The sequence below is a fragment of the Moschus berezovskii genome, chromosome 15 (assembly GCF_049115385.1).
Source record: "Moschus berezovskii isolate FMDL1 chromosome 15, NW_MosBer_1.0, whole genome shotgun sequence".
In the NCBI taxonomy this organism is placed as follows: domain Eukaryota; kingdom Metazoa; phylum Chordata; class Mammalia; order Artiodactyla; family Moschidae; genus Moschus; species Moschus berezovskii.
The window spans coordinates 56,314,556-56,336,806 of record NC_142474.1 but is presented as its reverse complement, the minus strand read 5'-3'; the positions used below and the strand labels follow the sequence as shown (position 1 = coordinate 56,336,806).

Here is a 22,251-nt window from a genome sequence, read left to right as displayed (position 1 = left end):
ACGTGATCAGTGAGAGTAAAAAGGATTGAAAAATAAGGTGGTCCAGACATCCCCCACTTTTGTAAAATCTGATGGGAAAAAGAGCTGCAGTATTCCTTCTCACCGTTTCTATTTAATACTGAGTTCAAGAATCACAGCCTTAGGCTTCCCTGATAGTCTAGTAGTTAAGAATCTGCCTATCAATGCAGGGGACATTGGTTCCATCCCTGGTCTGGGAAGATTCCACATGTTATGGAGCAACTAAGCCCGTGCGCTGCAACTACAGAAGCCCACGCCCCCTAGAGCCCGTGCTCCACAACAAAAGACACCACAATGAGAAGCCTGTGCACTGCAGCAAAGAGTAGCCCACGAGTGCTGCAACTAGCGAAAGCCTGGGTGCAGCAGCGAAGACCCAGCACAGCCAAAAAAAAAAATCACGGCATTGTCTGTCCTCAGAGGAGTAAGTTCAGAGATCTAAATGGTGTTTTGTGTGTGTGTGGGGGGGGGGTTAGTCGCTAAGTCGTGTCTGACTCTTGCAACCGCATGGTCTGTAGCCTGCCAGGTTCCTCTCTCCATGGGATTCTCCAGGCAAGATTACTGGAGTGGGTTGCCATGTAAGACCCAATCTAGGAATAGGGAATGGGGGCCAGGGGAAGAGATCCTCCAACTGGGAAGAACATTCTTTCCTACTCTGCAGTCTCTGCCCAGTTCCCTCAGGTCTGTTTACAACACAAGGTTTACAAAGGATGAAACCATCCCCTTTGCATCCCTGGCCCTCCCAGCTGACTTTTACCTTTAAAATTCCCCTGAGACGGAGCAGAGCTCTAGGCCTCCTGCCCACACCACACATTTCCCACTGTGCCTCAAACCCCAAGAGCTGAGTCCTCATGGGGAGGAGTGGACAGATGTTTCCAGGTGTCACCTTTTCATAGAACATTTGAGAGACAACTCCACCTTCCACCTTTTCCTCATCTGGCTTCTCTTGAACACAGGTGGGTTCTTTTAAGTGTTTCTGCTTAAGCAGAGCAGATTAACTGAAGAAGACCACAAAGAGTGCATGTGAAAACCTGTGCTCTCCTGGGGTGCTGGGTTTTCCTTTGACGGAGGAAGAATCAGAGAAGGATAGGGAGCAGAAGGCCCTTCAAGGAAGGAGTATGGGTGCTTTCCCATCTGGCACCACCCACGGGCTGAACGTGTGACATTCCTCTGTGTCCCCAGGGCACCGAGAGCCACTGGGGTTGGGGGATCTTTAGAGCAGGGCTGTCTGCTGAGCCAGAGTCTTCCTTGGGAATCCAAGGTGGTCTGGAGGGCATGGAGTTGTTTTTTTTTGATATTCACTGGTAAGAGGGAGATGCTGATAGGAGGGAAAGTGATGTCACGGAGTTCACATGTCCTTTGGACATCTGTTTTACTGCGTTGGTTTTCAGTTGCTAAATTGTATCTGAATGTGTCCAACTCTGCGATCCCATGGGCTATAGCCCGCCAGGCCCTTCTGTCCATGGAATTTCCCAGCCAAGAATACTGGAGTGGGTAGTCATTTCCTTCTCCAGAGGATTTTCCCAATCCAGGGATTGAATCCTGTGTCTGCTGTACTGGCAGGGGATTCTTTACCCCTGAGCCACCAGGGAAGCACTGTTTCACTTTCTACATGCTGCTTTCTCTGATCTTTTGATACATGGTATGGAAAGACAAAATGTGACCCTGCAGGGGTGTGTGCGTGTATGTTCAGACAGGGCTGGAAAGATGGTGCCACTTTCTCCCACTCCACAAGGTTTTATCCCAGGTGATTAAGTTGCTAAAGGAAGAGGCTTGAGGTCATTTATCAGCAGTCTCAGAGTTAACAATATTCTCAGAAAGATTTCTACTTTGAGGATCTCCGAGTGTTCCAAAGAAAGAGCCCCATGAGACCCCCAAGTGGCAGGTGTTATGGACATTCTCCAAAAGTCCTGAAAGCTGGAGGAACTCATCACGATTCCTTGCTCCGGGGACCTTAGTGGTGGTCTTCAGACTCACTGAGAATCTTAACAAAAAACATTCCTCCATGGTCAGGAATGAGAGAAATCCCAGCTTTCATGGAAGACTCATGAGAGAATTATAACAGAAAACATGATGAGCAGCCACATGGTAGGTTGAGGAGATTTCCATGAGGATGACCTTTGCAAAGTTCAAGCAAAACACCCTGCAGGGCTGTCCAATAGTTTTCCTAGTAAATCTTTACCCATTGTAATAACCATCTTTCTTTGCACCCACAAAACTCCTGAAGAAGATGGTTTCCTGCCATCCTCTTTAAGACACTTTCTACTTTGGGACTTTGAATAAATGCATCACTGGACCTCGCTGAGTTTCAGTTTTTTCATCGTAGAATGAGGAGAACGCTTTCTTTTGTTTTCTCTTTCTTCATTCCTTCTTTCCTTGGCCATGCCTTATGACTTGTGGGAACTCAGTTCCCTGACCAGGGATCAAACCTATGGCCCCTGCACTGGGAGCAAGAGAGTCCTAACCACTGGACCTCCAAGGAACTCCCAGGAGAACAATTTCTTTTTCAAGTACTGTACTGAGTCTGGTGAGGTGGAACTGTACAGGTGATGTGGACACTCTAAGACACACCACAAAGATCAAGTCTGTATTATTATTTTTGTTGATCCCTGGTCTTTACAGATCATCTGAACTCCACAGAATCTCTGTTCTATTCACAGTTCTGTTCATTGTTTTTTTTTTTCATTTATGTTTTAGAATTTATTGGAATCTCTAATAAGACTTTTTATAAAAAAAAAAAAAAGAGGTGAGAAGCATTGTGCAAGTGTGTGTCTACACGTGTCTGTATTGGTCACCATGCATATCACCCCAGTGGGTCCTCACACCCACATTCGGCCTCGCTGTGCCCGCTGACTGCCCCGTCTCACGGCACAACCCGTAGTGGCTACAGGAAGGTGCCCCCAGGCAGTGAGGGGCTGGGGTGCAGGATGAGACTGGTGTGGGCTTGCACAATTTCTCTTTCTGAGCCCTTTGCCAGGTTTTCATCAGTCAAGTCACTTCATGTTTGTGTGGGGCACTCGCCCTTGGCGGCCCGGGGATTTCTCCCAGTGTCCACGGCATACACTGCATTTCGTGATCTTGAGGAATCTCTCCTGTGGAGGTCACAGGCACAGCCCAGATGATGGGTCTGTGTGTGTTTGTTTCTAGAGAGCTGCAGACGGAAGTCCCTCTCCGTCTTCTTTCCCTTCCTCTCTCTGTCATGCGAGCACACACACCAAGCCGACATGCATCCACCTAAAAGATAAGGACTGGGATTCCGTGAGTCTGAGATGAATGTTTACATTGGTTCCTTTGTCCCGAGGGACTTGATGCTGGGCTTTTGTTTCTCTCATCCTCAGAAGAGATAGCATCTGTTCAGTAGCAAACCTCCTGGAAGATCTTGGCTAAAGACTAAAGCAGATCTAAAGATTGTTTATTTCAATTTCAGCAAGAAGATGGTACTTAGATCCAAGTAGGAAATATGGACCAGGGGTGACTGTTCAAACTTTAATCATATGTGATGTTCTCAGTTCAATGGGGACATCTCAGCACAGAAGGCTGGACAAGACCCCCAGCACAAAGGAGGGATTTTAAGCTCTTTTTTTTTTTCCTGACACGCTGTTCTCAATGGAGACATGTAGGCTCCAAACTTGCTACTTCTCTGGGATTGAAAACAATTTATTGAGCACTGACTATGCACCTGGTTCAGTGATATGTCAAGAGAAGGTGATTATCAAAATTTACTTAGAAAAATGCTAGTGCCAACTTTTTCTCCAGCCCAACAAGACATATTTCTGTGCATCTTCAGATGGTGACCAGGGGTCCTGCCTCTTTGGTTATAATATTTGACAAGATACATTTTGAGATCAAGTATTTAAATGTGATGGATGGATTTATTTAAAGAGTGGATGGTCATTCCCTTCAGTTTAAATGTGAGATTCATAACAAGGCAGCTAGTCATCTTGACCAGTCCCTTACTTCACCCAACTTAAGTCATCTGAGGATCAGAAATCTCCTCCGAGGGACTGAATAGCGGTGTAAGGTCCTTCAGCGTGTGAGCCTCTCTTTTGTCTCTTGGAAGGTCCGCCACTGAAAACGACTGGAAGCTGGACTGCAGAGTTCTTTACTTACTTATAACTTTAAGATCTATCATTTAAGGTAATCCTTCTTCCTAAAAACTGAAAAAACACTTGACATTTTACGACCTAGAAATTGTTGTTTTGCAAAGCTTTTGAAAATGATTGTGGCAACTAATTTTTGACAGCAATCTCATTCTGCCAGTGGAAAACTCCGAGCATTCAGGATTGCATCCTGAAGGTGGGGAAAGTGCTGGGATTAGAGTCCATGTCCATCCCATTACTCCCTAGCATGACAAGTCCACTGTCCCCTGGCTGGACTAACTGATGGGCCTCTCCAGTTGATGGAGGAAGCCACATCCCAGGAGAGAGACAGCCAGATGGAAAGCCTGGCAGGAGGAGCTTTGGTTTCCTGTGTCGCTTCCCAGGAAAAGCGGACTCATCCCAGGTCCACTTCCCATGTGAGCTTTCCTAGCAACCAGATACACATTTCTGAATGAGCTTTATGCATCCCTTGGCCATAAATTTCCTTTCCATCATCCACCTGAAACACAACCAAGTTGAAAAACAACAGAAATGCCGTTGGAGCAAAATGGCCACATGGGATGTCAGTGACCCCTTTCTAAACCTCCTCCTGCTCCACTTACAGGCAATACTTCGAGCCCTGCTCACTGCTGACCAGATTCTAATGTACTGCATCTTGGACAGATTATGACTGTTATTTCCTGCTCTTTTGGTAGAAAATAGGGGGACTGAAAAGAAAGGAGAAGTGAGAGAGGATCCACTGTAGTTATGCTTTCTGCCTCCTGGTGAAGGAAGAGTGGAGGCACGAATGCCAGTGGGAGCTGGCATTCGTGGCTTGGGGAGAATGACAAGATAAATAAACAAAATACCTTTCTTCACTTTTGTGCTGTTGAAGAAATCAGAGACTGGTTCTCTGGAGAAGGTGACACATAGGAAACTTGGATGAAGTGGGCAGAGAGATCAGGGATTAAAAAGGAGGTCTACACCCCAGTGGAGGCCACTCCCTCCCCCAGATGCTAAAGTGTGAACTGACATCCCAGGAGTGAAGTAAGGCAATGAAGAGTCACGAGAAAAGACCCCAAGCGCTGATACTTGGGGTTCCTGCTAAAAGAACCAGCTTGCCATGAGACACTTCACAGGGACAGACACAGGGGACAGTCTCCACCTGGGCACCGGGAGCTTTTGAGTGCCTCACTCACAGTTACGGATGGAAGGCCCCCTACAAAAAGGACAGAGTGCATGCTCTCTCGGTCACTTCAGTCGTGTCCGACTCTTTGCCATCCCATGAATTGTAGCCCGCCAGGCTCCTGTGTCCATGGGATTCTCCAGGCAAGAATACTGGACTGGGTTGTCATGCCCTCCTCCAGGGGATTTTCCTGACCCAGGGATCGAACCAGTGCCTCTTATGTCTCCTGCATTGGCAGGCGGGTTCTTTACCACTAGTGCCTCCTGGGAAGCCCACATAAAAGACAGAGACCAAAATAAATCAACAGGAAACAAAAAGAACTGAAAAGAAACAGAACATGCATGATAATTAATATTACTGGAGAGATAAGGGGATATTTAGTTCAAAGACAATAATAGGATTATATGTATCTAAAGAAAAATCAGTGAATATGAAGGAAGTCTGAGAAATTCAAAGCATGATAGCAAAGGTTAAAAAGTCAATAGAGGAGATTAAAGATAACATTGAGGAAAATCTTCTAGAAAGTAGAACAAAATGACAAAGAAGGAAAATAGGAGAAACGAGATGTCAAAGCAGGAGGTCGTGCTCAGCCTCTGATCAACGGGGACTCCAGAAGGAGGGCAGAGAGGAAACAGAAAGACATCATACAAGAAATAATACAAAAAAACCTGCCAGAAATGAAGAGGAATACGAATCTCCAGACTAAAAGTGTCCATCTACACAACATAGTGGGTTTACCAAGACCTACTTCAAGGCACACCCTCCTGCAGTTTCAGAAAAAGGGGAATAGAAGGAAATCCTAACAGATCCCATGGAGGTTATGGTGGGGGTAGTCCACTTACAGTGTACAGACACGGACTTCCCCAGAGCAACTCTTGAAGACTCTGAGGCAACACCTGTGATATACTGAGAGGTATTCTGTATTTTCACATCCAGTCAAACTGTGAAAGCAGATGTGAAGGTAAAACAAAGACTTTTTCAGGTGTGCAAGGACCCAAACATTTTACTTCCCATATACATTTTCCCTGGGATCACAGCAGGACGTTTTCCAGTGAAATAAAAGTGAAAAAACACAGGAAGACTCGGGACCCAGGAAACAAAGTACTTATTCCAGAGTTGGGGTGAACGAAAGACAGGACAGGAACGGGGACATCCTGGGCTGAGAGCTGCAAATGAGGCTACGTTCAGACAGGAGCAGAAGGACAGAGTGCTCCGAAAGGGAGGTCCCAGGAAGAACAACAAAGGTAACAACAGAAAACCCAGCCAAAGAGAGGAACAGATGAATTACCCGATGTGTATGGAAATTAACATCCGTAGACATTTGAAAATCTGTAGGAGCTTTTGGGAAAAAAAGATGGATGCACAGAAACTACAGCAAGTAATGGCAAAATGGTTATTACCTTTAGGTAAAATAACTGGTTGTCTAAAAAGGAATCGCAACCCTAGGATGCTACTTGGGTTAGTGATAACAATGGTAATGCTGATGGGCACGCCTTTTGCCTAGGATTGTGGTGTCACCACACTGGGAGAAATGGGTGTGGGTGGGTGCATAGGAGACCTCAGTCCTCACCTATATAAAAAATGGATAAATCAAGGAATAAGACCCTGTTCCAACTATTTAGAAGCAGAGAGAGGCAAATATCAGAAGAAACAGCTAAAAATTGTTGGAAGTGGTGGGGGGTGGGCTCTTTTTCATAAACAGCCTCTTGACTTTTAAACTATATCATATATTACTTAGATAAACATACATGCATTAAAAGTGGATGAAGGACTTCCCTGATGGTCCAGTGGCTAAGAGTCTGCGCTCCCAATGCAGGAGGCCCTGGTTCAATCCCTTGTCAGGGAACTAGATCCCACAAGCTGCAACTAAGATCTGGCCCAGTCAAACAAATAAATAAATATTTTTAAAAATAATCATCTTTTTTAAAAAAAAGTGAATGAAATAAGTTGGAGGAAGCGGCAATGAACAGCTTATTGTATCTGAACCATGTAGATTTTGATTTTAGTACATTGTAGGAATTGCTTCCCAAGCCACAGGGAGGGTGCTGCGTCAGCCACCAGTGTCAGCATCACCCACCAGTGAAGTGTCTGGCCCTGTCCTCGGGACCCTCAGTTCACCAGAGAGCAGTGCAGGTGGCACACAGACGACTGCAGCCAAGATGAACTGGGTCTGACTCCAGGCGAGCAATTCTACCTCAATGGGAGCTAATAACGTGCCTGGTGGGGTGCTGGCCACATTCACAACTATCTCGCTTAATCTTCCCAAGAAGCTGGTGGGTGGGGTTTTTTAATATTCTTGTTCAGCTGAAGAGGAAAATGAAGTTTGGCGACGTCACAGAAGGTGTCCACATTTACTGCAGTTGCTAAGACGCAGAGGTAGGAAGGGAACCAGGAATCCAAACCCCTAATCACAGGCACTCCGCTCCAGAGCCTCCCGTCATCTTCACATATTTACAGCGGTGCCAAGCCTGTTCTACCACTTCAGGTTCCTTGTCTTGGACTAAGTTACTAAGTCTCTCCAGCACCATTTTCCTTCCTCAGTATACTTGATGATTCCATTTCACTCGTGAATCTCACATAACATAATATATGTGAAAGAAATGTTTAAATGAAACAAATGAACTTATTTACAAAACAGAAAGAGACTTAAAGATATAGAAAACACACTTATGGTTACTAAAGAGGAAACATGGTGGCGGAGGGATAAATTGGGAGCGTGGGATAAACATACACACATCATTACGCATGGAGATAAAGCCTGAATATTCATTGGAAGGATTGATGCTGAAGCTCCAATACTTTGGCCACCTTATGTGAAGAGCCAACTCATTGGAAAAGACCCTGGTGCTGGGAAAGATTGAGGGCAGGAGAGGAAGGGGGCAACAGAGGATGAGATGGTTGGATGGCATCACTGACTCAATGGATATGGGTCTGGGTGGACTCTGGGAGTTGGTGATGGACAGGGAGGCCTGGCGTGCTGCAGTTCATGGGGTCACAAAGAATCTTACACGACCAAGCAACTGAACAACAATCACTACTATATATAAGACAGATGACCAACAAGGACCCACTGTATAGCACAGGGAGCTCTGCTCAATATTCTGGGATAACCTATATGAGAGAAGAACCTAAGAAAGAATAAATATATATATATATAACTGAATCACTTCACTGTACACCTGAAAATAACACAGCATTATAACTATACTCCTATAAAATTAAAAGAAACAGTTTATATACTCTGTCAATTATGCAAATAAAAATATTATTTTTGATGATGAGAGAGAGACAGGTGGCCTTGTGACGTGATTCTGTCTCCTTTGTCACCATCAGAAAAGCCATCTCGGGCTCACTGGCAGGACTCAGCATGCTCCAGGACAGATGCTGAGAAGAGAGAGCAGGGGCTCTGGAAGGGCACTCAGGTCTGCAGCAGGCTGATGCTATGGGCACCGGGACCTTTTATGTGGCTTGTTCCTAATGTATCACCTCCTCCACTTGGGGAACCTATAATATTTAGTTCTGGGGATTTCTTTTTTATTTCCCATTAATCCCAGAGACCTCTGTGATCATGATTCAGAAACACCGAAGTCGTCACCTTACTGAACAACTCTGAGAGAAACCACATCTGCTCCCTTAACCCAGGGGCCTGGATAAGCACAATCTGGGGGCAACTTTTCACTTGCCAGGGTTGATGGGGAACTCACCCAGGCAGAGACTTTCTAAGCATTTATTGCCCAAGTCTGCCCCCTTGTGGACAGTCCTCACTGTTTATTTCTTTCAAAGTGCTTTCACATGGATTAAGCAAAGGCCATCAGACACTTGCTACCTCTGAGCTAAGTAAGGCTGGTATTATTTTCACTTTATAGTGAGAAAATGAGGTTTAGAGAGAGAAAGAAAACCACAAATCCCTAGAACGACATTTAGTATCTTTGTGCTGCCATTTAACAAAATCCCCAAATACTCTAGTCAGAGTGCCCTGCGCTTGAGCTCAGGTTAAGTCCGGGTTCAGCAACCGTCCCTGAGCGAGGTTCTTTCACAGATTGAATCTGAACACTACCAGAGCCTCCAGGATTTTGAACACTTGTATTTGGTGGAACTATTTTGTGCAGTGAGGTGCTGAAATCATTCTAGAAGGAAAAGTGATGGCTGACAGACCATTTCAAGTCTCGTGTGTGTGCTTCAATGTGTGGTGGGTTGCTGCAGTCCCTCAAAGCTGGGTTTAGTTAAGCAGGAAAAGTGCCAGCAGCAGGATGGGAACTCCTTTGAACACACCATTGACCACGTCACAACAGGTGTACCTGGCTTTGAAGTTCTCTGTGGAGGGTTTGACCGCGAGGGCACAGCGCAGCCCAGAGGCTGAGCTCTGCGATCCTGAGTCAGGCTGCCAGCGTCAGCCATTCAGTAGATATGCAACCCTGGTGAATCTCAAAACCACCCTGTGTCTCAGCTGCCTCACAGAGAAAGCTAGGATAAAGAACAGTATTCACTCAGAGATGGTGCAAAGTTTCAGCCATATAACTTACAGAGAGCACTCAGCGCCAAGCCCGCCATGGTGCCACAGGAATAGGTATCAGTGATTCCTCTCCCTGGCCGCTAATGAAATGGCCTACGGCTGCATTCGTGAGACAGAAGGAGGTTTGTCGGTGGTTGCAGAGCGGGTCTTGACTTTAAATATATTGTCCTAGTTATGGTTCTCAACCCCAGGACGGAGTGTGTCCTCGAAATTTTCTGTGGGCATTTTGGGTTATCCAGTGAAAGGAAACACTACAAGAATATGGGAAATTGGATGCAAGAGAATGTCCCACTCAAAAAAGAACTGTCCCATGAAGAGACGTGGCCCTAAAGAAGATGTACAAATGGCCAGGGAGCACATAAAATGATGCTCAACATCGCTAATCATCAGGGAAATGCAAATCAAAGCCACAAGGAGAGACCATCTAACACCACTAGGATGCTGGGTTTTTTTTTTGAAAACCCAGAAAATAGTAAGTGTTGGTGAGGATGTGCAAATTTGGAGTCTTTATGTGCTGTTGGTGGGAATATAAAATGATGCAGTCTTTATGGAAAGCAGTAAGGCAGGTCCTAAAAAACTGAAAAACAGAATTATCACATGATTGAGCAATTCCACGTCTGGATGTTCACCCCAAACAACTGAAAGCAGGGATATGAATAGATACTTATAAATCTATGTTTTTCTAGTAGTCACATATGGATGTGAGAGTTGAACCTTAAAGAAGGCTGAAGAATTGATGATTTCGAATTGTGGTGTTGGAGAAGACTCTTGAGAGTCTCTTGGACAGCAAGGAGATCCAACCAGCCAATCCTAAAGGGAATCAACCCTGAATATCCACTGAAAGGACTGCTGCTGAAGCTGAAGCTCCAATACTTTGGCCACCTGATTTGAAGAGCCAACTTACTGGAAAAGACCCTGATGCTGAGAAAGACTGAGGGCAAGAGGAGAAGCCGGTGACAGAGGATGAGATGGTTGGATGGTATCATTGACTCAATGGATGTGAGTTTGGGCAAACAGGAGACAGTGAAGGACAGGGAAGCCTGGCATGCTGCAGTCTGTCGGGTTTCAGAGTCGGAGATGACTGAGTGATTGAACAATAACAATGTTCATTGCAGCATTACTCCTAACAACCAAAAAGTGAAAATAATGCAAGAATCCACTGATGGATGGATGAATAAACAAAAGGTGGAAAATGCATACAATGGAATATTAGCCATAAAAAGGAAGGAAATTCTGGCACATGATACAATATGCATGAACCTTGAGGACATTATGCTAAGTAAAATAAACCCAACACGGAAGGTCAAATATTGCAGGAGTTCCCTTATATGAGGGACCCAGAATAGTCAAATACAGAGAAATAGAAAGTAGAATGGAAGTTGCTTGGGTCTGGGGGTGTGGAGAAAAGGGAATTATTGTTTAAGGGATACAGAGTCTCAGTTTAGTAAGATGAGGAGTTCTGCGGATAGATGGTAACGGTGGTTGCACAACAAGGTAAACGTGTGATACCGGTTAAGTATTCATATACACTTATCAGTGCTTACCATGGTAAATTTTATCACAGTTAAAGCAATGTCCCATTGCCACAGAGAGCAGTGGCTGATAAGAGGGTCGGGGTGGGGTGGGGAGGGATGGATTGAGAGTTTGGGATTAGCAGATGCAAACTACTATATATAGAATGGATAAACAAGGCCCCCTACTGAACAGTGCAGGGAACGATATTCAATATCCCGGGATAAACCACAGTGGGAAAGAATACAAAAAAGAATGAATATACGTATAAATGACTCACTTTGCTGTACAGCAAAAACATTGTAAATCAACTTCTTGTTCTTTTTCAGTCACTAAGTCGTGTCCGACTCTTTGCGACCCCACGAACTGCAGTACGCAGGCTTCCCATCCTCCACTAAATCAGCTGCTGCTGCTAAGTCACTTCAGTCGTGTCCGACTCTGTGTGACCCCACAGACGGAAGCCCACCAGGCTCCCCCGTCCCTGGGATTCTCCAGGCAAGAACACTGGAGTGGGTTGCCATTTCAGCTAGACTTCAATAAATAAATTTTTAAAAAGTGGTCCCACCCAAAGTACCAATAGCATCCTTTTGAGAGATACTTCCAGAACATCCCAGAATGATCAAATATACATGCATTTGGTTATAAGAGGTTCATTTATACTTATGAGACTAGCGCATTTGTCACACTAGTCTGGGTTTCCCCTTTTAGGTCACAGTTGCCAAGTTAAGGAGACACCTAAAATCAAGTAAAGAAACACCTCCAAGGAGCCATAACACAGTTACAGGATTGGAAGGAATCACGCTATAAACACTCGACTTGGAGTTCTCATTTATTTATAACCATTAATTTAGAAATTACTTCTACTAATCAATAGAAGTAGTAGATGCAATGCAGGAGACAGGAGTTCAATCCCTGGGTCAGGAAGATCCCCACTCCAATATTCTCACATGGAGAATCCACTGGACAGAGGAGCCTGTGGGGGCTATAGTCCGTAGGGTCGCAAAGAGTTGGACATGACTGAGTGACTAACACACTTTCTACTAATCAATAGCATCACAATAGGGGCAGCAAGCTGGGATTCCCAGCTACAAAGGAGACTTTCATATTTCAACAGAAAACTCCAAACAGTAAGAAGTAGTTCTTACCTTGTAGATACAGGACTTGGCATTCAGGAAGAAAAGCTCGATGGTGGCATTGTCCTTCAGGTATGAGATGCTCTCGATATAGAACCTGCAAGAGAACGGCTGCCAGTGAACCACAGACACACCGACAGATGAGGCAGAAACTCAAGTTGTCTGAGTTACACGATCTGACTGGAGGATGAAGACTTCCAACCCAACAGGAACAAAGGAAAAAGTCGTCAATTCCTTAGTGCTTTTCAAGTTTTATTTATAGAGGATTAGGACCATCAAGACTGATAGCCCTTCCCATAGCTAGGAGCCAGGTTCGCCGTCAGCCTCCAGGAGTAAACTTGAACTTGACCAATTACTTCTATTTTCCTTACCTGTTCACAATTTTTTTTTTACAATGTCACTTGTTTCCATTACATTACTTTCTGTCCTAATCACTGTTAAGTTGGAGTTTTAAAAGATAATTTCTTTTGCTTAGTCGAATAAAGGGCCTTATTTTTCTTTGAAATGTTTACGACAGATCTTCTGAAGACAGCAAGGTGGGGTTTGACGTCTCCACATCCAGAAGGCTGGGGCTGGTGTTCTTAACACTGTGATATTCATGAACATGAAGCCAAATGAAAATTGGATTCTTATGCAGATGAAGCTTATAGGTTTTTTTTCAAGATGACACATGCTGAAATTATTTAAGTTTGCATTCAATAAGTCTTTACAAGTTGATTCTGGAGTTTATTCAATTCCCTAATTAGATAAGGCACTTGTACTTGTCTCAGGATTCAGCTGTACTGAGGGAGCCGGGATGACAGGGGAGAAGGAAATGACTGGCATGCAGCGCCTTGGAGGGGAGGAGGTTCTGAGTAAGGGGTGACAACTCTTGGGGGGGGCCTCATGGAAACTGGGTACCTGCCTCGTGGAAACTGGGGGCACCTGCCTTGTGGAAACTGGAGGTACCAAAAGGGGGTGGAAGGTAAAATGAGAAAAAAACAAGTGCTGTGGTCTTTCAGAACAGCGTTAAGATGTGATGGAAGGAGTCACAGGGAGGAAGCCAAGAGCCCAGTAATCTGCGCCCAGGGCTGTGTGATTCAGGACAAGTCATGCTGGGCTTCTGCTTGCCAGACTATAAAAGACAGCAGGACGCCGTCAGCAGTTCCCCACCTAAAATGTCTGCTGCTTTCAAGTACTGGAACCGAATTCAGATTAAGAACTTCCTGGTGGCTCAGTGGTAAAGAATCTGCTTGCATGCAGATCCCTGGACTGGGAAAATCTACTGGAGAAGGAAATGGCAACCCACTCCAGTATTCTTGCCTGGAGAATTCTATGGACAGAGGAGGTGACGGGCTACAGTCCATGGGGTTGCAAAAGAGTCGGACATGACTTCGAGACTAAACAACAATAAAAACAGCAAAACCAACACACCAACATTGCATAAGGCAAACAACATGTTTGTGTAGGCTAGGGCAAGTCCACAGCATCCCACTTTGCAACCTCTGGTCTACAGCTAAGTAAACAATATCTTTGACCATTTACAGATGTGCAGAGGCTGTTGTGATGAATACAACACAGATTCAGTTAAATTTGTGAGTAACTCCAGAGTAACTTCATATATTAGTAGATATTTTCAATCCACAGATATTAGTCCTACAATTACCATCTTGAAAGGTCTATAAAATTTTTGGAAATTACAATACTATCTTCATTTGTGCAAAGCCTGGGAATGAACAGGCTGGCTGATTACCCCTTTCCCCTACTGAAAAAACAAAGCACTTGCCTCCTGCTTTTGGACTAAGCGTTTTAGGTCATGAAGGTTTCCATAAAGGGTCTGTAGCAGTCTCAGAGAAACTGGGAAGCTGCGCCCCTTTCACTCTCCTAATAACAAAGACTTGAAATGTGGTAGCAAATTCTACTTCTCAAAGCAAAACATAGTTGTCTCTCTGTATCGGCAAGGGATTGGTCCCAGGACCCCCTCCCCAAGGATATCCCTTGGATGCTCAAGTCTCTGATATAAAATGGTGCAGTACAGTCAGTACCTATCCCAGGGTTTTACATCTGATCCGAGCATATGCAGAACTGACTGCAAGTTAAATGTGATGTCATTTAAAAGTCTCCATCCTTTGTAAAAGGTTCTTGGTGATGGGTAGTCAGAATAGCAAAATCAGAAGGAAAGAAGGCAGACAGATGGAAGGGAAGGGAAAGGAAGGCAGGTGGGGAAGGGGAGGGTGACAAAGGCTCAGGACGGGGCTTGGGGCAGGGGGTTGGGGGAGAGCAAAGCCAGATTAGCTGGGAGACTTGCTATACTGTGCTTAGTCGCTCAGTGTGTACAACTCTTTGCGACCACATGGACTGTAGCCGGCCAGGCTCCTCTGTCCATGGGACTCTCTAGGCAAGAACACTGGAGTGGGTTGCCACGTCCTCCTCCAGGGGATCTCCCCAACCCAGGAATCGACCTGGGGTCTCCTGCATTGCAGGTGGATTCTTTACCAGCTGAGCTACCAGGGAAGCCCAGAGACCTGCAAGGGTGGCTTATTACAAATCAATTCTGCCTCTATACCTGTGTCCAAGCTATTCCTCTCACCCCCAGAACAATCCTGCTGCAGACCCCAGCTCACTTCTGCTCCCTTCCACCTTGCTCAGTCATGAAATGTTTTCATTGACTCTGCAGACGGTCCCCACAGAGGATCTCCTCTCCTGGGCTCTGGTGACACCCTCTGCTTATTGTGTGGCCCTGGTCCTGTGATTCCCTGTTCCCTGAGATGCCTTCTCACTAGGCTGCTGACTCTTTAAGGGCGGGGACCCAATCTCATTCATTTTTGCATTCCCAGCACTAATCCAGGACCTGGCACCAACATGTACAATTTTTTAAAAAAAATTATTTCTTTATAAATTATTTTTTTTAAACTTATTCTTTTCCATTATGGCTTATCACAGGATATTGAAAATAGTTCCCTGTGCTATATAGTAGGACCTTGCTGTTTATCCATTCTAAATGTAACAATTTGTATCTGGGGTTCCCTGGTAGCTCAGACAGTGAAGAATCTACTTATAATGCAGGAGACCCAGGTTTGATCCCTGGGTTGGGAAGATCCCTTGAGTAGGGCATGGCAACCCACTCCACCATTCCTTTTTTTATATATAATTTTTAAATTTTTCGCTGTGTTGGGTCTTTGCTGCTGCATGAGCTTTACTCTAGTTGCAAGAGCAGGGGCAACTCTCCAGTTGCAGCACACAAGCTTCTCATCGCACTGGCTTCTCTTGTTGTGGAGCACGGACTCTGGGGTGCACGAGCATCAGTAGCTGCTGCACCACATGGGCTCAGCAGTTGCAGCTCCTGTGCTCTGCACGGGCTCAGCAGTTGAGGTGCACTGGCTGAGTTACTCTGCAGCATAAGGGATCTTCCCAGATCAGGGATCGAACCTGTGCCTCCTACACTGGCACGCAGATTCTTTACCACTGAGCCGCCAGGGAGACCCTACTCCAGCATTCTTGCCTGGAGAATTCCATGGACAGAGGAGTCTGGCAGGGTACCAAACCCCAAGTCCCAGTCCATCCCTCTCCTTCCCTCCCTCTCCCGTGGCAACCACAAGTCTGTCCTCTGTATCTGTGCATCTGTTTCTATCCCATTGATAAGCTCCTTTTGCATCACAGCTTAGATTTCACAGAAGAGTGATATCATATGGTACCTGTCTTCCTTTTTCTGAGTTACTTCACACAGTGTGATAGTCTAGTTTTATCCATATTGCTGCAAATGGCATTGTTTTTTTTTGTTCTTTTTATGGCTGAATAGTATTACTCTGCATATATAACATGTAAGTTTCTATGAGTGAAAAAGTCTGATTTTCCACTGTTCTCCTCTCCATACACCACCGTTGGGAGTTCTTATTGGACAGTGAAATGAGTGACAAAGACATGTGGGAGGGAGAAAAAACAATAAATGATTTGCCAGACCATTCATAATGATTAGGGGTGCTTACACTCCACACCCAGCCCCTGCCCCACTGCCCCTTCTCTCAGTGTGAATGCACAAAGCTATTCCCAGAGATATGCTGATGGCTTTGAATCCTAGAGCCAGGAGAACAGCAGAGGCTTCTGGAATTTGCCAGTGAGTGACCTTAGTTCTATAATAATTATGAACCTAAAGCTGTTGGGTCCGAAATAACTTGATTTTCAAAACGCCTTATGTCTCGATCCCATTCATTTTAACGCTTGACAATTAAGGAGTGAAGACATTCTGTCCCAACCCCTCCCAATTTTTTCTTCAACAGCATATTAAGCAAAAACATTACAATTCCCTTTCCAGCTCTCTAATAATGGGAAACTGAAATGAGATGGCAAATTTTATGCCTTTTGAGGTAGTATTTATTCTCTGGCTTCACAAGAGACAGGAAGGTGGAGGAAATAACTATATTCTGAGATGGAGGGGAAAAAAAATCACTTCCTTTTGCAGAGACTGGCAAGCAGTTTCCTGTTAGCCTTTATCACCAAGAAACAGCCCGGGAAACCCGGTGAGTTCCAGGGCTGTCATAGTATTATTGTTCTGTAATCCTGGATATTTAATTCATCCTGAACTTTCCATTTGTGCTAGGGAGCTGGTGAGTCAAAAGTGCCCAGAGGAAAACAGACCTCGGACATCTCAATCCCACGCCAAGGCCCAGCATACACTCGGAGAGAATGTCTAGGGAAATGGGGACTGTTGACAGTGTCTGTTCAAAGTGGAGATCCCAGTTCTATTCTTTTGGGTTTTCCTGGTGGCTCAGATGGTAAGGAATCTGCCTGCAATGCAGGAGACTCGGGTTTGATCCCTGAGTTGGGAAGATCCCCTGGAGAAGGGAATGGCTACCCATTCCAGTATTCTTGCCTGGGAAATCCCATGGACAAAGAAGCCTGGCGAGCTACAGTCCATGGGGTGGCAGAGTCAGGCACTGCTGAGCGACTAACATATCTGCTCTTTTGGTTTTTCCTGAGAACCTTGTCAAATGTCTTCCTTTGAGGCACTAGAGGGAGATGTTGCATTTGCTTAGCTACCAGTGCAGAATGTCAGTGTTAGAGAGGATTCACAAAAAACATTCCAGGTCTCCGGGTAAACCTAAGGAAACGGATGATGTCTCTCATAGTCAGAGGGTCTGTGTGGATGATTCCAAGTATGATTCTGTATTAACTGAGGGGTCTGGATGCTTTGACATCTGGGTTCTTGCTTACCCTGTGGGCAATAAAATGCCTACAACTCCTTTCCTCGCCTGCCCCAGGGGAATTTCACACTCCAGGCTGCTATTCACCTCCCTTGATTATCTCAGAGCCAAGAACTGGATAAGCTGGGAGAGCCCACACACCCGCAGAGGCTGCTGAAGGTGTTCAAGCTAGCCAGTCCTAAGCCTGCTTACCAAGCCTGATCTCAGTTCAGTTCAGTTCAGTCGCTCAGTCGTGTCTGACTCTCCGCGACCCCATGACTCACAGCACGCCAGGCCTCCCTGTCCATCACCAACTCCCGGAGTACACTCAAACTCATGTCCACAGAGTCGGTGATGCCATCCAGCCATCTCATTCTCCGTCGTCCCCTTCTCCTCCCGCCCCCAACCTTTCCCAGCATCAGAGTCTTTTCCAGTGAGTCAACTCGTTGCATGAGGTGGCCAAAGTATTGCAGTTTCAGCTTTAGCATCAGTCCCTCCAATGAACACCCAGGATTGATCTCCTTTAGAATGGACTGGTTGGATCTCCTTGCAGTATAAGGGACTCTCAAGAGTCTTCTCCAACACCACAGTTCAAAAGCATCCATTCTTCGGCGCTCAGCTTTCTTCACAGTCCAACTCTCACATCCATACATGACCACGGGAAAAACCATTGCCTTGACTAGACGGACCTTGGTTGGCAAAGTAATGTCTCTGCTTTTTAATATACTATCTAGGTTGGTCATAACTTTCCTTCCAAGGAGCAAGCGTCTTTTAATTTCATGGCTGCAATCAGCATCCGCAGTGATTTTGGAGCCCAAAAAAATAAAGTCTGACACTGTTTCCACTGTTTTTCCATCTATTTCCCATGAAGTGATGGGACCAGATGCCATGATCTTTGTTTTCTGAATGTTGAGCTTCAAGCCAACCTTTTCACTCTCCTCTTTCACTTTCATCAAGAGGCTTTTGAGTTCCTCTTCACTTTCTGCCATAAGGGTAGTGTCATCTGCATATCTGAGGTTATTGATATTTCTCCCGGCAATCTTGATTCCAGCTCGTGCTTCTTCCAGCCAAGCGTTCCTCATGATGTACTCTGCATATAAGTTAAATAAGCAAGGTGACAATATACAACCTTGACGTACACCTTTTCCTATTTGGAACCAGTCTGTTGTTCCATGTCCAGTTCTAACTGTTGCTTCCTGACCTGCATACAGGTTTCTCAAGAGGCAGGTCAGGTGGTCTGGGATTCCCATCTCCTTCAGAATGTTCCACAGTTTATTGTGATCCACACAGTCAAAGGCTTTGGCATAGTCAATGAAGCAGAAATAGATGGTTTTCTGGAAATCTCTTGCTTTCTCCATGATCCAGCGGATGTTGGCAATTTGATCTCTGGTGCCTCTGCCTTTTCTAAAACCTGCTTGAACATCTGGGAGTTCACGGTTTACATACTGCTGAAGCCTGGCTTGGAGAATTTTGAGCATGACTTTACTAGCGTGTGAGATAAGTGCAACTGTGCGGTAGTTTGAGCATTCTTTGGCATTGCCTTTCTTTGGGACTGGAATGAAGACTGACCTCTTCCAGTCCTGTGGCCACTGATCTAGTCCTGCAGAAAGCACAGTGAAGGCTCTTGCCCACAGGCGCCTCGCTCCCTCTGCTTCCTGGCCGAGCCTGTTGTGTCCCCAGGTGCTTTACTCTGCTGGGAACCCTCTCCTCTTGGGAGTCAACTAGCAGTCTCTCTTTTCAAAGTTAGTCATTTCCTTATCTGTTGGCCCCAAGTACCTGAATAATAATAAGGCCTACACTCTAAAACAGGTTCTTCATGGGAACTTCCCTGGTGGTTTGGTGGTTAAGAATCCGCCTTCCGATGCAGGGGATGCAGGTTTAACCCCTGGTTGGAAACCTAAGATCCCACACGCTTTGGGGCAACTAAGCCGGTGTACCACAACTAGAGAAACCCACGTGCCATAGCAAAGAGCCCACGTGCTGAAACTAAGACCCAATGCAGCCAAATAAATCAATATATTTTTTAAAAATACCTAAACAGGTTCCTCACATTTACTAGGGCTGAATCTTTTTCTTTAGTCTCCCATGCTGTGCAGCTTGTGACATCTTAGTTCCCTGACCAGGGACTGAACCCAGGCCCCAGGCAGTGAAAGCACCAAGTCCTAACCACTGGACTGCCAGGGAATTCCCAGTAGGACTGAATCACAGGGCTTCTTTTTGAGTCAAAGGAAACAGTGCTCTGGGCCAAGGGCAAACCTGGCTCAGTACCATGACTGAGGCCACACGCAACCTGACCCAGATGATGCTAATCTGAGGATATTTTATCAGATGGTCTGAAGTAGGAATACATATATATATGCTATGCTATTACATGTCTGAGTGTATTAAATACTCAAGGCTCTGGAGCCTTGGGGGAGTCTGGTCCCCTTAACCTGTAGAAGCCTCAGGTGGTGGCAGACTGAACACCACCCTGCAGGATGACATCAGCTAGGAGCTCCGACGGGCCCCCTCGCTCCTCCTGTTCCCTCTCACATCCCCACTTGGCACTTGGGAATCACTGACTATTTAAGGCAAGTGTTAATTAAATGGCCCAATGATTTCATTTTGTAATGAACACAAATGTCACATTTGGAATGCTGGCTTTTGGTAGCAAAAAGAAGCGATAGTAATGAGAAGGATAATTAATACTGCTGTGAGTTTCTGCAGCCAAGTATCTCTGATGTTGAGAATTTCAACAGCGCTGAGAATCCTAACTGGGACACCCAGTTGAGATCTAGCGAGTTCTCATTGCGGACACCTCCTTTTAGGTCCACAGGATCGTTGTTATTGCGAGTGACAGGAAACAGCACTTGCTGTCTTAATCAGCCTGGAAAGACACCAACAGGCAGGTCGTGAACTCAGCTATAAAATCCCCCCTCCCAGATGACAGCTTCCTGGCATTTCCTCTCTTTTTTTTTTTTTCTTCTCTGTAACTCACTTTAGTTTATTGTTTGTGAAACTCTAGGTTTGAAGAGACACATCTAATTTCTATTTATTTTCCTACAAACAGTGTCGACGACCAGAGCTCCAAGAACATTTGGCTGGAGAATACACAACGAAAGGACACCCAGACATGGAGGAATTATCCTGAGCACAAACTCAAGTCCATTTAAACAAAAAAGAAGGGGACTTCCCTGGTGGTCCAGTGGTAAAGATTCTGTGCTTCCAATGGAGGCACCATGGGTTTGATCCCTGATCAAGGATGAGACCCCACCTGTCTGGTGGTCAAAAAATAAAAACAAAAAAACCCCAAAAAGGACAGAGCGACTTCTTTGGGTAAGTAGGCATATTTTTCCTTCTGTTTTCTCTTGACCTATTTCATTTTTTTCTTAACTGTGTTTGGTTGTTCTGGGTCTTTGTTGCTGTGTGTGGGCTTTCTCCAGTCGTGGCAAGCAGGGGCTACTCTCCAGTTGCAGTGCATGGCTTCTCATCGTGGTGGCTTCTCTTGTTGCAGAGCACAGTCTCTAGGCACATGGGCTTAGTTGCCCTGTGGCAGGTGGGACTTCCTGGACCAGGGATTGAACCAGTGTCCCCTGCACTGCAAGGCAAATTCTTAACTGCTGGACCACCAGGGAAACCCTCTTGACCTATTTCTTAAGCTTGACTGGTGGTCCCTACCAGAGGGTCACTGTTCTCAATCTGGGGAGCTTGCCTCATGGCATTAAACAATGATCTTGTCATTGAATGTGATCTTTGTCAAACACTGATCACTGGGAGGCTTGTAGAGGATGTGTGAGGGGTCGGGGGTGGGGAGAGATGAGGCTAGAGAGGCATGCACAAGTCAAGTCACCCAGGACAAGTGAGGGCAGCCTTAGCACGATAATACCTTGGGGATCAAATGACAATCCTAGAAATGTGCTCAGTGACAACATATAGAAGAGGGTGGGAGGGGCCAAGACCTGAAGCAGAGATGAACAAGGAGATTTCAGGATCAGCTGAGACTTATGAAGGTCCTAATTACAGACTTCCCTGGTGGCTCAGACGGTAAAGCGTCTGCCTACAATGTGGGAGACCTGGGTTCTATCCCTGGGTTGGGAAGATCCTCTGGAGAAGGAAATGGCAACCCACTCCAGTACTCTTGCCTGGAAAATCCCATGGGCAGAGAAGCCTGGTAGGCTACAGTCCATGGGGTCGCAAAGAGCTGGACACGACTGAGTGACTAAATGTAACTTAAACTTAATTACAGATGGGGCGTGTACCTGGAGGGTAATAGTGAAACTGTTAGTCGCTCAGTTGTGTCTGACTCTTTGTGACCCCATGGACTGTAGTCCGCCAGGCTTCTCTGCCCATGCAATTCTCCAGGTAAGAATACTGGAGTGGGCTGTGATTCCGTTCTCCAGAGTATCTCCCCGACCCAGGGCTTGAACCTAGGTCTCCTGCGTTGCAGACAGATTCTTAATTATCTGAGCCACCAGGGAAGGCCATGGAAGGTAAAGGACGGAGCTATTTAAGATATGTAGATAAGAGGAATTCACAGATAAGAGGGCAGAGAAGAGAACAGGTGGGAGAGAGCAGATGACCTCCAGGCTGACTTTCAAGTTCCTGGCTTGAGGGGCTAAATGGGTGGTGATGCCCACTGCAGAGAAAAGGAGGCATCAAAGCAAGAAGACCAGGT

General features: G+C 45.7%; 1 protein-coding gene across 7 annotated transcripts in view; it reads right to left on the bottom strand.

The window, feature by feature from the left end:
* The window catches only part of FRMD4A (FERM domain containing 4A), a 520,746-nt gene that overhangs the window by 127,098 nt on the left and 371,397 nt on the right, over window positions 1-22,251 (bottom strand). For all 7 annotated transcript variants that reach the window (XM_055428694.2, XM_088844071.1, XM_055428684.2 and 4 more), the window contains exon 5: window positions 12,451-12,535. In XM_055428694.2, the coding sequence (XP_055284669.1) occupies window positions 12,451-12,535 (85 nt within the window). The remainder of the gene's footprint in view (window positions 1-12,450; window positions 12,536-22,251) is intronic.